This window comes from Malurus melanocephalus, unplaced genomic scaffold (assembly GCF_030028575.1).
Source record: "Malurus melanocephalus ecotype Western Australia unplaced genomic scaffold, MMel_1.1 scaffold_13, whole genome shotgun sequence".
Classification (NCBI taxonomy): domain Eukaryota; kingdom Metazoa; phylum Chordata; class Aves; order Passeriformes; family Maluridae; genus Malurus; species Malurus melanocephalus.
In genome coordinates, this window is record NW_026623245.1 from 1,645,806 (window position 1) to 1,659,701 (window position 13,896).

At 43.4% G+C, this 13,896-nt stretch overlaps 1 protein-coding gene across 2 annotated transcripts in view; it reads right to left on the reverse strand.

Annotated features, from left to right (window-relative positions):
* EFEMP1 (EGF containing fibulin extracellular matrix protein 1) overlaps window positions 1-12,546 on the reverse strand; it is a 45,023-nt gene extending 32,477 nt beyond the window's left edge. The window contains exons 1-4 of one of the 2 annotated variants that reach the window (XM_057382303.1): window positions 12,163-12,546; window positions 11,602-11,689; window positions 8,637-8,685; window positions 8,198-8,458 (exon numbers count right to left, since the gene is read on the reverse strand). In XM_057382303.1, coding sequence (XP_057238286.1) covers window positions 8,198-8,458; window positions 8,637-8,685; window positions 11,602-11,682 — 391 coding nt within the window. In that variant the 5' untranslated portion in view covers window positions 11,683-11,689; window positions 12,163-12,546. Of the gene's footprint in view, window positions 1-8,197; window positions 8,459-8,636; window positions 8,686-11,601; window positions 11,690-11,817; window positions 11,900-12,162 lie in introns of those variants that run through there. The other variant, XM_057382311.1, reaches the window with a different exon arrangement.
* Window positions 12,547-13,896: the final 1,350 nt, after the last annotated feature.

Below are 13,896 nucleotides of genomic sequence, written 5' to 3' on the forward strand. Positions count from 1 at the left end.
TTTTTTTTTTTTTTTTTTTTTTTTTTTTTTTTTTTTTTTTTAATTTAGGAGTTAATAAAGCCAGATTCAGAATTTCCTAAAGCAGACATTTCTTCCCAGGACATACTTTCATATACTGAATCCTTTGTCATTCCATTTAAGAATTTTACTTAAAAGTTACTTATTTAAGCCATTCAGTAACAGCAACAGACAAGGGGCCACTGAGTATCTAATTATAAAAATAATTAAGAGCTTGGGATATGTTTTGCCAGAAAAGGTCTAATTCCTTTCTGAGCCTCAAGAACGTTTTCTTAGCAGTATAGCTTATAAAAGTGTGTGTAACACATGTTTTCTTAGTCACTTCTTTTCAGCTTTGATGCTACAGGTTTGACCTTATAATTATACCKAACAAAAATTAGACATTGCTTACAACAGAACCAACCTTTGACATGATTTCAGATTAACAAATAAGACACAAATGTGAATGAGCATTAAAGGTATTTTATAATAACTACATGTGTGCTAAAATACTTCAGAGCTCTGTAATTTGCAAATCCCTCTTTTATTTTTAGTTAAAAGGTAGATGAAAGAAGGTACAAGCAGCATTCTTGTGTATTTTGTATGTTTTTTTTTCAAATTAAATTTTGCTTTCTATTGAATTATGGCAAATAATTTTCTCTCCAAAACTGTTGCTTTCTGGCTGCTATGAAAACAAACYTAGCAAATTAAAGATGAAAACAGATATGAACTTTGAGAAATGTCATACTTTCTATCCATGACCTTTATATGTCTGATTACCTACTCCATATATTCTTGTCATACAGAGAGCARAAGTCTTCCAAGCCCAGTTCGCATTTTCCAATCTTATGGACAGAAACATCTAAATTTTGACAGGTATGTTGCTTAATTTCTTTTGGAAAGAATCCTTAAGCCCAAAGGATGCTGAAATTTCATGTTATTTATTCTGGAACATGCATAAATGAAGATAGCCCAGAAAAAATAGCTCAAAAATCATCACAGAAGGAAAAAGAGAATAAATATTTTTTAAGTATAATGCAAGGAGGTGGCCAAGCTAAGCTTRCATTAATCCCRTGATCAAAAAACACAAATCCTTACKCAGTTAAAACAGATGCAGCACAAAGGGGTTGCCATGACAAAGTGCTGCACAGAAGAAGATGACTACACCACAAAAAATGCGGAATGTTTAAGATGTAACCTGGTAGGTGAATGCAACAATTACATTYTCCTTGTGGTTTTCTATCAGACCAAAAATATCTCACTCTGTAACACCCCCACTGTCTTTGACAGTAGGAAAATGGCCAACCAGCAAGTCTAAACACTACTSTGAATTCATTCACACAGTGCTGAATGTGGTGTGCTTGGCTGTGGGGCAGCASATGGGATTCCTTAGCAAAGGACAGGGAGAAGATCACAGGGAAGAACCAAACAGGCCACTACTGCCTTTGCAGGAAGTTTTGTTCTTCCCATCGGGCTGTTTTGGCACCTACAGAAAGGCAAGGAGAAACAACAGCTATCATCTTCCCTGGCCAGCATGGGAAGGGAGAAATCACTTGGAAAGAGAATAAACGAAGGAATAACCAGTTTCAAACTTCAGCTCTTGAACTAGTTTTCCTTAATTTGTGTCTCGTCATTRGAAATGCTCAAGAAACATTCTTGACCTTTGAAAATGGTGTCTGCAGTGCTGARATCCTTTAGAAATTTAGCAGAGGTGACTCAGTAACCCAGACTGCAAGAGTTAAAATAAAACACGGGTAAGAGCATTTCCATTATGCACTAATTAACCTGAAGTAGGAATGAAGTGGGAAAATAGAGGAGAAAAGTGGTGGTTGAGAGAAAATTACCCTGAGCAAAAAACTGGGGGAGGGAGGAGCACAGACCCTTTCTCAGCAGACTGAGGAATGACAGTGCAGGACACTGAGAGGAAACAACTGCTCAGAGCAAACAGAATGAGAACGTCCCAGTGGCAATAGTGTCACTATAAAATTATCCAAGAGAGGTGCTAAAAGTAGCTGCCAGGGTGCCTTGGCACTGCTGGGAAAACTATCACTGTGATGTTGTGGAATATATTTCATTGAGAGAAGGTTTTGGCACAGGGAACAAAAGCCAGYCCGTGCTGCCACAAGTCCTGTTTTGTGCCCTCTGGTGCTGCTGAGTGCAGCAGGTGACAGCCCTCACTTCTTGAGTGGTTGTCCTGACTTGTAGGAGATGCTCAGGTCTGAGTGTCTGTAACAGGTACAGGGAATTCCTCGAAGAGAGAAGCGTGTGCTCTGAGCTGTTTAATGATGTGCCAAGTTCTCTGGGATGCCAAGTCAGGATCAGGCATAAGCACATTCTTCCCYTTTGCTATCTGGTGTTATTCCTGATTGCCGAGGAAAAGACCTCCGGCTTAGAGAGAGGAATTCTGAAGGAGGACAGATGGCTGGAGTTTGGACTTTCTTCAGGCCATGTGCCTTCTGAATCCATTTGCTGTGTTTTGWCTGTCAAAACATGAGCCTCCTCTGAGCTACTAAGGCAACAAGCTTTAAAATCAACAAATGCAGCCCACGAGGATGACAGCCGAGGTGACTACTGTGTGATCCCATTCTTCTGCAGCAAAGAGCCATGAGAAGTGCTAATGAGTTTACTTAAACTGGAAGCCTAGTGCTTGTCTGCATAATCCCAGTTCAGGAAGCTAAGGTAAATACAACTTGGGGAAGCTTGCTTGCCTCTAGGACATTTAGCACAATGAACAAATGGGAGGAATCTTTAGCTGCAGCACACTGATCATGTTCCTGCAGGGGTCAGGACAATGGGAAAGCAGTAACTAACTCARGAAAGGAAAGCAGCTGCTAGTATTTATGCATATGATGGATGTTCACAGTAAAATGGTCAGACAGAACAGAGAATATCTCTCCAAGGTCTTGACTTGACACTCACAGCTGTGCAAATAGCACAGATGCAAGATGATTCAGAGTGGCCAGATTTCAAAAATGCCCAAATCTGGGCCCTCAAAACAAGATGGGTTTTTGTGAGTGCCCCTCTGGACCCTGAGGGCTACTAAAGAGATGCTTATTTGCAGCAAAATGCAGCAGTTTCACAGATTAACAGCATGAACAATTGGTTCAGGGCTGGCTGATGAAAGATGGTCTCTGCCTGATGTATCCAAATGTACAAGGAATTAATTGGAAGCCATGAACAACCAGCTGTGAAAGTGTCAGCTTGTATTCTTCTGTGGATCCTCTTAGACCTGCAGAATTCCTTTGGCTTGTCCCAGTAATGAGTTGAAATGGCAAATATAACCACATCAGTCTCTGAGTGGCAACAGCTGACAACAAGTGTCCCCCCAGCTAAAGAGCTGCACAAACACAAGGCCTGAATGAGCACTTTGAACCACTGCCATCCTAAGCCAGAAAGCTGGGCCTTATTTTTCCTGCCACAGCCTCTCTCCCCACCCTAYCCTCAAACTCAACAGGTYGAGTYGTGYTCATAGAATCATAAAATRGTTTGYSTTGAAAGGAGACCTTGAGGATCACCTTGTTCCACCCCACTGTCATGGGCAGGGACMCCTTCCACTATCCCAGGTTGCTCCAAGCCCTYGGGCTTGGGCACTTCCAGGGACAGGGCAGCCACAAYTTCTCCRGGMAACCTGTGCCAACCCCTCACCACCACCACAGTAAAGAATTTTTTTCCTGATATCTAGTTTAAACCTACTATCTTTCAATTTAAACCTATTCCCCCWTGTCATGTCACTGCATGCCCTTGTAARTAGTCTTGAGAGTTGAGAGGAACAACTCTGGAACTAAATTTGTCACACCTCAGGCTCTTTTAAAAGTAGCCTGAAGTATTTTTAAAAGCACTCCTTACATACAGGAAGGGGGAAATCTTGGGACAGCASAGTATTTTACAAAAAGCTCTCCAAAACATTTCCATGCCTAAGGAACTTCWACAACTGTTTTTTAGGCTATGTCTGTATTAGCAAATGGGTTGAACCCATAGGAGCAGATCCCARCTTGGTGCAGAGACTCCAGCACCCCAGACCATTCACTTCTGAGGCTCCCTGGGCTCTCTGGAGTKTGGCCCTGAAGGCTAAGTGCACCTTAGTGGCTGTGGCACATTATGGCACCYCTGGGGTGAGTTTCAGGTTGAGTTTCAGCTGGACGGGATCTGGCTGCAGTTCCAGGACTGCACGGGGAGGTGAATCAAAGCCCTGTAAGTGGAGCTCATTAGGAGCTGTAGTGCACAGGGGCTCTTGTGCCCCAGCCAAAAAGTCAGGGAAGAGCCTCCTGCCAGAGGCACAACCAGGCTCTGCTGGGGCCAGCCAAATGCACCTGCACTCACCCAGCTGCTATGTCCTCTACATGCCATTTGCACATCCCTGAAATATATATATATATATATATACACACATATAGACAGTGAGTTTGCTGTTGAAAACAAGACAGCATGAACTGCTCCCCCTTGTCCCTTCTTCCTTAGTAGAACAACAACAAAAAGAATTCTACACATGCAAAATTTAGCCTTATTTGACTTTTTCACACTTAATTAACTTCTTGAGTTAAAAGCATAACTTGAGCATGGTAAATTACTTTGAGAAGTACCAGAAAACTTAAAAACTTCAAAAATCCCTAACCCCTACCAGTGTAAAGATACCTAAAAGGATTTTGCAGGGGGAAAAATAACCACAGCACAGAAAATATTTYTCTCCTCCTCCCAAAGAGGAGAAACCAAGAAACCAATGACTACCAAGTCTAGGCAGAAKTATAGGAATGAAAATATGTGTCTCTCCCACATAATCARGCACTGATCTCTTGTATTGCAATCYGTCTCCCTCCTGTACTTGACATTGCAGTAGCACAAAGGGTTATAAACAGAGAAATATCAAAAACTAAAGTAGCTGAGGAGCAAAGAAGTTTGCTTACTTTATTGCTTGTAGTGCCAACATGATAGGAATTAAGAAAAATAACTTCTTTTCCCTTCTCAAGTTTACAGGTTATTTGGTACCTTTTTTTGGTCTCTTTTTTTTCATTCAAGTGTCATTAACATTCTAGGAAAAGCCAGTACTTTCTTGCAGACCAGGTTTGACAAAATTGAATTAATTGGGTGATTTTCTTTTGACTTCAATAGGAGCAGACTCAAATCACAGAGAGCCTAACAACGAAGTAAAATACAGCTGAATCCTGTATGCAGGCACAGAGTGCAGCTATTTATGGTTTTCATCAGGCAAAAAGGTGTCTGAGAACATTAGTTAATTCAGTAATTTGCTTAACATTATTTCTTACTCCCTTTTTTGCTCTTCCCACTTACAGTGATACCCTCACAATGGCAGGGCTGAACATCCAAGGGGCTTCGTGAAAGTGTGACTAAGTGTCACATGTGGGAATCTCCCTTAGGGACTAAATTTAGGAGTGACAGTGAAAAGGGGAATAATTATATCAGGATGGGAACAGGGGAGATTAGTTAAGGTCATAAACTCAGGATTTAAAGTACAGTTCAAATGCTTAAGTTGAAGCACAACGTTTTCCACATCAGAAATATTCCTCCAGAATAACCTCCCTCATCCTTGCATAAGTTTAGGGGCCTCGTGGCATCACTGCTCATAAAGAATATCTTAAGAATGGCCCAGGAWAYRTTTGCTACCCCCAMTCCTACCATGAATGTGGTCATACARAAACATGTTTCTGCTCACTAGTAGTTATAAAAAAGTGTATCAGCACATCACTGGAGTAAAATCCAACAGRACCAGTGTCATTTATGTGCATTTATTCCAAACACAGGAGTGTGTTTGGCCTGTCATACCCCCTCTATTCCATGTTTAAAAAGGGAGTGGACATTTGTATTAAAACAGAAGGTCCCTCACACTCTAGCRTGATGTCAGTAATTCAGCTCCTCAGAGCATGTTATTGTTTGATACAGAGGTCTCCACACTTTCACATTGGTTATAAAATACTTAGTGCTGCTGGACTGGAAGGAAAATGTCATACATCTGCAAACAATTAGAAGGAGCTGGACTTCATATTTGATTTACTAAACAATAAAACAAGCTTAAGTGTGACTATATCTGTAAGTTACACTCCCTAGGAGCCTCGAGCAGTTATCATAGCAAAGTCTTTTAACCATAATTAAATAAATCCGCAGTGGGACCATTTCTGATCAAGATTATCTTTTATAAGATATTTTCAGCAGGGAAAAGCATGAAGATCATGAAGTTGAATGCATGCTTTAAGTGCWCCAAAAGTCTTTTATCCTTGCTTTCAAGCACTGTCCACTACYCCTTTTCCAGCTGGAAGACATTCAGTACAATATATTTCAGCTTTTAAGCACTAATATTTCCATGATTTCTGCTTTTAGATTGAAAGTTTGGCATGAGGAAATGAGTAGCTTTATTCAGTCAAGCCCAAGATTTCACCATAGTTTGTGTGCATGCTAGTTAAAAGTCCTGGTACTATAACAACAGCTAGCTGTTGTTATAAATTAACCCAAGATTTGGGAGTTGAATATAAATATTAAGTTGCAAGCTTCAGGAAGCCAGAACACATAGTAATATTAATGTATCTCCTCAGCAAAACAGAAACCTCCACCCCTTGTCATTCTCAAAGTTAAACCTAACCCTCAACCTTTATTTGGARTACAAACTATGGGTGCTCCATGCTGCTCAACTTCCCTACTCCATCCCAAATTTATGCGCCTAAAGCCATGTAGCAAAAGGGATGGTAATTCTTGGAAATTTTCTAACATGACTTGCATTTTTTATCAAATAAAATCATTATGTGCTGAAGTTGGAGCAGCTTATTGCACTGCAGCASTGAAGAGTAGTGCCAGCAGCATCACCTGAAGGAGGGAGTTCCAGGCCAAATACAGCAGTTCTGCTACTGCTTTGCCAAGTTAAACTAAGGAAAAGAGCAGTTTTCCATCCTTAGCCTTGATTTTCCCTTGATGGCCYCCAGTGAACGCCCAAGGTTAAGGGGACCTGACCTCCTGTGGTAGGTTCTGTGCTTGACATTCTTGAATCAGAGTGACAGAAATGTTGGACATGAGCAGATAAGCCAGAAATGCAACTCTGAGGCTTTGCCTACAAAAATAACTCCTCCAGCCTCCATGATGATTACTGTGCTCCAGAATGACAGGGAATTTACTTTCTAGTGATAAATAATGTTCTGTGTACATGAATACCAGGGAGAAGGAAACTACCACTGTGTATTACAGCCTGCCCTGATTATAGTCCCTCAAGTACTATTTTATATGATTATACTGTTACAGGCCACAAAGTGGAAAAGATGAACCACGGGGTCAAGTTCTGCCCTTTGCTTGCACGGGTGTCCCTCTAATGTGCTTGAAAAGCAAGTTTGTGAGCAAGGAGTAGAATATATTTCTAGAAAGAAAACAAAACAATGGCTGAACCATTTGTTACTTCAGCAAGTAGAAGAGTAAACTATTTATATAAAATAATAAATGAAACAGTCTTAGTTTACAGTAATGCTTGTGAGGCTGGTTCCTGAATGCATACAATTAACGTTGCTAATGCCCTGAGAATTTTTGGCACTGTGTGTGGTGTATGTACACTCAGATGAAAGCTCTTCATTGCCATAGTTTCAAAGAGTGGCCAGGCTAGGACTGGAGGTAAATGGGCAGGGTCTGCCTAGAGCTACTTCCATGGAGATCAGAAGAGCACAGGCTGTTCAGAAGCTGGGTTCCTGCTGCGTAAGGACTATTCCTTATCCACAATAAAAACATTGGACCCTTCTGCACTGCAGTCTGCTCTAAGCAAAAGTTCATACAGTGGTTATTTTTTGTTCATTCAGCATTCACTTACTGAAAATACAGAGTTCTGCAAATCTTCCCAAATTGTTTATGCTTTCTTGTATTGCCCACTGTTTTCAGAGCACTTCCTTTCTTAGATACGCTCAATACAACACAAAATACTTCTCTAGAGCTGCTTTCAGGGCTTTTTTTTTGGGAGTTACAGACAACAGAATTAATTCGACTTGCTAGTCCRAAATTGATGGAACAGACTGTAAGGCAGCAACACATTGCACATTCTGTTACCTTGAACAACAACAACAACAACATCTGAGTATTTTATTTAGATATCTTCAGTGTGTTAATGGAACAACAATCCCTTACAGTCAGTGCAAGGGCTGCAGGCTGTCATTTCCCTGGATCTCTTGTCACCCCCATTGCGACAGTAGCAGGAGCAGAACTGAGGGAGGCACTGGCTTACCTTGGCACACGTTGTGGTCACTTTGCTCATACCCAGCTGCACACTGGATTTGGTGGGTTGGGTTGGGAGGGGCGCGCTGAGGGTCAGCCGGGGTCCGGCGAATGACGTTGTTTCGACCACTTGTGGATTCAGCTGCTGCTTCTTCTCGCTCATTTACAATAATTTGCGCTGTTCTGGGTAGACAGAGGTATCCTCCATAGTGGTTAACACATTTCATCCCACCTTTACATGCATCTGGGACTATTTCACATTCATCAATATCTGTGGTTAGCAACAACACAAGTCATGCTTTTAACAGTCGAACCTTCTGCAACAGCCATTAACACAAAGAACACGACGAGACATGCACGCACACCTCCGTGTCCAAAACAGGGGTGTGCAGTGAGAATACTTAAAGAATACCAGTGGCAAGTCTGTCTTTGAAAATTATTTACTGTACCTTTGCACCGTTGCCTAACAGGATCCCATTCATAGCCATCTGTGCATTGCTGTAGAGAAAAATAAATAAATAAATTAGGTTACTTGGGATCCTTTGTTTTGGAAAAAATAGTCGAGTATATTCAGTGAACTCAAAGTGTGACATGAAGGGAAATCCAATTTTGCATACCTTGGTCGGCTAGAAAAATGGCAATTGGTACAGCACTGCTGTGCAGGAACAGCACAGATTGTGTGTCCCTTCCTACTCAGAATGGTCTATGACTCTATGATATACAGAGGTAACCTCTGTCTCAGGAAATTCCCAAGATGTTGTTTGTTGTGAGCAGGCTGGGGAACAAAGKGAGAAAAGCATCGCTTTCTCCTTGCCTTGTTCCTATGCCCAGTTTTATGCCATCTGTCCTTGGCTGAATCCTCGAATGATCTTGGTGCAACCAAGCTGACCAGAACAAAAACCTTCTAATGGAAAAACAGCATGATTTTCCGAATTTGGATCTTGTTCCCCGCCCTCCAACAGGTGAACAATTTTCATTCCCAGAGTCTGTTTGCCAGAGGGACTAAGAGGATGTTGTGCCCCTGGACTCCATCCTCTCTCCCATTAGCACTCTAGCAATGGGGAAGGATCCCATGACAGCTGGAAATTCATTCACATGATTTTTAATCACATTACTCCAGGAACCGCACTCTAGGAAGGACAATTTATATTGTGAGACACACAATAAAGGGTTGGAGTTTATAACAGCAGGACTACTTATTTATACAAGACTTTGCAATATTCAAACAAGACAGTACTCAACAACTATTCATATCAATGCACACCAGCAAGTTCAGGAAAGATTCTGCATCTTCATTATTCCTCTGCCCAAAACCATTAAATSGTCCAGAGGGCAGTCATTTTAATCACAGGTTGCAGTTACAGAGACTGAACAGCAAAGTATCACAGTGCTACCGACTGCAGCAGAAACATTGAAAATATTTAAATATCAGGGAATCAACTGGGCTGTGATGTGTAGGTGAATCCTGGGCTGCTCAGGGTATTACTTTAATGGCCCCATACAAAAAAAGAATGGAGTTGGCTAATGTAATTAGTCACAGTCAAGCAAGCTAAATCTTAYTGCAACTCCTCTGCTGCTGAGGGACTTACAAGTACAAACTTGGCCTTCTGATGCCAAAATCCACTTGTTGCAGGTACTATCCTCAAGTTACTTTGAAGGACTTGTTACTGATGGACACTGACTCAGCAGGAGGATTGAAAATATTTTCTTCACTTGCAGGTGACACCAATGATTTGCCAAACGTGTTGGAGAGTTGTAACTTGGAAAGGTTTTTCTCCCCAAGGGGTAAGTGGACACTCTCTAAAGGATTGACTACATGCTGAGTTGACAACACCAAAGTTACTGTAGCTATGAAAAGGCAAACCCAAAGGAAAACAGCTAATTCATGCATTTACTGAATCATCCAATTCCTGTTAATGCACAACAGAAGTACTGTCTGTTTAACTGCACGAAGCCAAGTCCAGCTATTACTGCAGCCAAAGGCTTTTCCAATAGCAAAGGATTTGGCCCTCCGTGGATACAATGTGTGCATGAGAAACAGTAGCATCCTGAGAGCAAAATCTCCCAAAGCTGGGGTTTTTGTTTCATTTTAGATGATTAGACTTTAATGATCATCCAGGCACCTAACTTCTAAGACCTCATTGAAAATGGAGCACAGGCACCCAAGTCATGTAAGATGGCTAGAAATGTTCAATTGGTATAATAAGAATTATGTAGGCTYGTCAGAAAATGCCACATAATTAAGAAAAAAAATCTCATATAATGATTGTGAGAAAGGAGCAGGGTGGGGTCCCTGTTTAGCCCAGATTTTCAAAAGGTACTTACATTTTAGTTTCCACTTACATACAGGGACTAAAAAAAAAAGGAAATTACAGAAGCCTCTAAATAAAAGTACTCCCAGCATTCAAAACAGTAATTCTTCTAAAGCCCAGTGTTAAAGTATTTTATGACTGACTTCCTGATGCTCACTTGAAGCTTCTTTAAGCCCTGACTTCTACAAGAAGGTCCAACTCTGCAATATTTACTTGCTTGAGCCATCCCACTGACTTCAGTGGGATTACTTGTATAAGACACAATCCTGGGCTTTGGCTGTGGTTCTCTTAACTTTTTGCATGTGTGCAGAATTTTCTGCTTGTGTGGCATTGGGCTGATGTCTGTGCACATATCCAGAGGTCCACCCATATGAAGCAAGTTGCAGGGRTTACAACTGTAATCAGATGTGAAAATGTGGGTTTTCCCCCAGCCCAAGATGGGGTAATTGCCACTCCTTCCATGACAAGCATTATGCAAGCCAAGCACTGAACACAAACAGAAAAGAAAAAGCCTGACAAAAAGGCCTTTAAATCTCTTAGCCTGTCACTTGGTTGCAAGCAGAACCTATTTCCAGTATTCTTGTACAATTTTACCAAGCCATGCAAAACCACTGCTCAAAACCAGCTCAGGAAAAACCAGTCCCATGATCACTCCAGGATTCAGATGCTTCATTAAGAGCCCCAAATTTGGAAGTACTTACATTTTGTTAAAAACAGCTTGCTTGAAATACCCATAAGAAAACACAAAAGAATGTTTGACCTAATTATCTGTCAAACTCCATATATTTCAAATGAAGGTCTTTATGAAAATGGACTAAAAAAATAATAAAGCCTCCCAATTTTGTTCAGACCCTCAAACTGAATACATAGGAAAGCAAACTTTCCCAAACAAGTAGTTGTAACCTATTTTGCTCAATCTCATCAACTAGAACTTTTAAACACTGTTTCAGTGCAGGAGCAGCTTATTTTATAGTTAACATTCAAACTCAGCGACCTCTGTAGCACATGCTATTCATTGGCAAGAAATTCGGTTTTTCTTAAGGGTCATTTAGCAAAGAATCCCCGCAAAGCAGTAATTATCTCCAAGTTTATTAAACCTTACCGTGTACGTTATRGTTTCCTCAGTTTCCTGCGAATGTACTGTAATAAGAATGAACGCAGCCAAGAACATAGCTGTCAACATCGTGAACCTTGAAAGAGAGGAAAARCAAATCAAGCAGGAACGTTTCTAGCGGTCTCCTTTGCTGGAAGAGGCTGCAGCACCCGTGGGATCGGGTCGGGACCAGGTCCTGCCCGGGAAGCCCACCCAGCCCCTTACCTGGGAGAGGCGGCCAGGCGCTGCCCGCTCGCTCCCGCAAGGARAGAGGGAGGCTTGGCCGTGCTTTCCAGCCCCGGGATTTTATGCAGCTGGGARAGGGGGGCGGAAATAACCAGTCAATGGAGTTTAAAACACCCCAGCACTCACCGGGAGCAGCGCCGGACAAGGCGCGGACAGCTGCACTGCCCGGCCGGCACACGCTTTTGGGGTGGAAAAGCAACTTTTCAGTGAAAGCAAAGGGTGGGGGACGCAGCCCACGTGCCGGGCTGGGATCGGTACCCTCTCGGACAGAGCCCTGTCCCGAAGGGCGGCGGGCACGGAGCCGCCAGCGYTGCCCTCTCCTACCTGCGGCGGGACCGGGCTGGCGCCGGCCGCTGCTCCCGTCCGCTGCCTCCGCTGCGCTGCCGGCGGTCACTCGCTGTCCTTCCCCCGCTGCCGGTGCGGTGCTGGTGGGCTGCCGGCCGCTGCTCGCTGTCCTTCCCCCAGTGGGATGCGGCGCCGGTGAGGTGCGGGCGAGGTGCCGGCGGCCGCTCGTTCCCTTTCCCTCGGTGCCGGTGCGGTGCCGGCGGCCACTCGCTCTCCTTCCCCCCAACGCCGTGCGGTACCGGCTGCCGCCCGTTCCCCTTCTCCCGCTGCCGGCAGGCGCTCGCTGTCGCTGCCCCGGGGCCGCTGGCTCCCCGCAGCCGCTGTCGGTGCGTGCCCGCTGCCGGCCCCAGGCTAAATAGAACGGGCTCCTGTCCCGCCGGCGCCGTGCGCGCCCCCTGCCGGCCCCGCCGCCATGCTGGCGCCGTGAGGGCAGCCCCGGACACGGCGGTGCCGCGGGAAGGGCAGCGCGGGAAGCGCCGCGGGCAGSGCCGCCCCAGCCCCGGGAGCCGCTCCCTCACGCCGGGACGCGCGGCTGGGTGCCCAGCGAGGCGGCGGGTGTGTCCTGACTGGGATCTTCGTGGAAGCGCAGCATAGCCATCGTTTTGGGGTCTGTCGTGAGTCGTGCGATCATAGAGCAGTTAAGGATGGGGTAAAAGACCGGTAAGATAATCAGGTCCGTCACTATCATGTTCATAATTACAACCATAACCAGATGTGGTAATGAGACTGGGAAACTGGGCTTTTTCCCAGTCCAAGCTGGTGCAGTTGTCTCTCCTTCCAAGACGTGCAAGTCAAATACTGAACACGAGCAGATTTAAAAGAAAATAAACTTACAAAAAGGCCTGTAGATCTCTTATCTTCATTCAGTTATAAAGAGAACCTATATCCACTATTCTTGCACTCAAGTCCCACATCCACATATCTTTGAACACGTCCAGGGATGGTGACTCCATCACTGCCTTGGGCAGTTCTTTTCAATGCTTTGCAACCTTTTCCTTGATTTTTTTTTTTTTTCTGTAAGATCTAATCTAAACCTTGCTTGGAAAATAGCAGGACTGATGTGTTTCTGTGCCTATTRTAAATTTGGTAAATGAAAGCCATGAGGAGCCTTCACAGGGCAGTGCTTGCTCCTCAGAYACCACCTAAGTTCAGCAATCATCACTGCTAAAAACTTATTCTGTCTATGAAATGCTGTTATTTCCCCACCCAGAGGGAAAGTACTTGGACAGAAGGAAGGATTTCAGGGATTTAGAAGCTTTGGTGGGTTTTGGTGAGGAGAAGGTCTCCATGAATTCTTTCTGTGGAGGGATAAGTGCGATTTTTAATTCCCCAATTTTTCTTCTGGGGGGCCTGGGACACAGTAGAGCAGGTCTATTCTGTTTGTCTAGTTCAACATGAGGTCTTTAGTTTCAAAAAAGGTCCTTAAAGTTGATATTGAAGGATCTGGAGRACTRTAAATCTCCTGAAACAATGTCTCAYTAGGCTGCAACCTTTGGCATTGCTCGCTAGAGAATAGCTTTCCTATAGAATCCCTTACATTCTTAACATTAAATTGTAGTTGATCTTAGATAAAACATGAATTCTTTTTTTGGATGGCCGCACAATACTCATTAATTTTGTCTCTGAATCAAATAACTTCTTATCTGTTGTAGCATCAGCCAAGCTGGTGGTTTCAGAATCCTTGTACCTGCAACCCTATGTGGGCTCTTATTT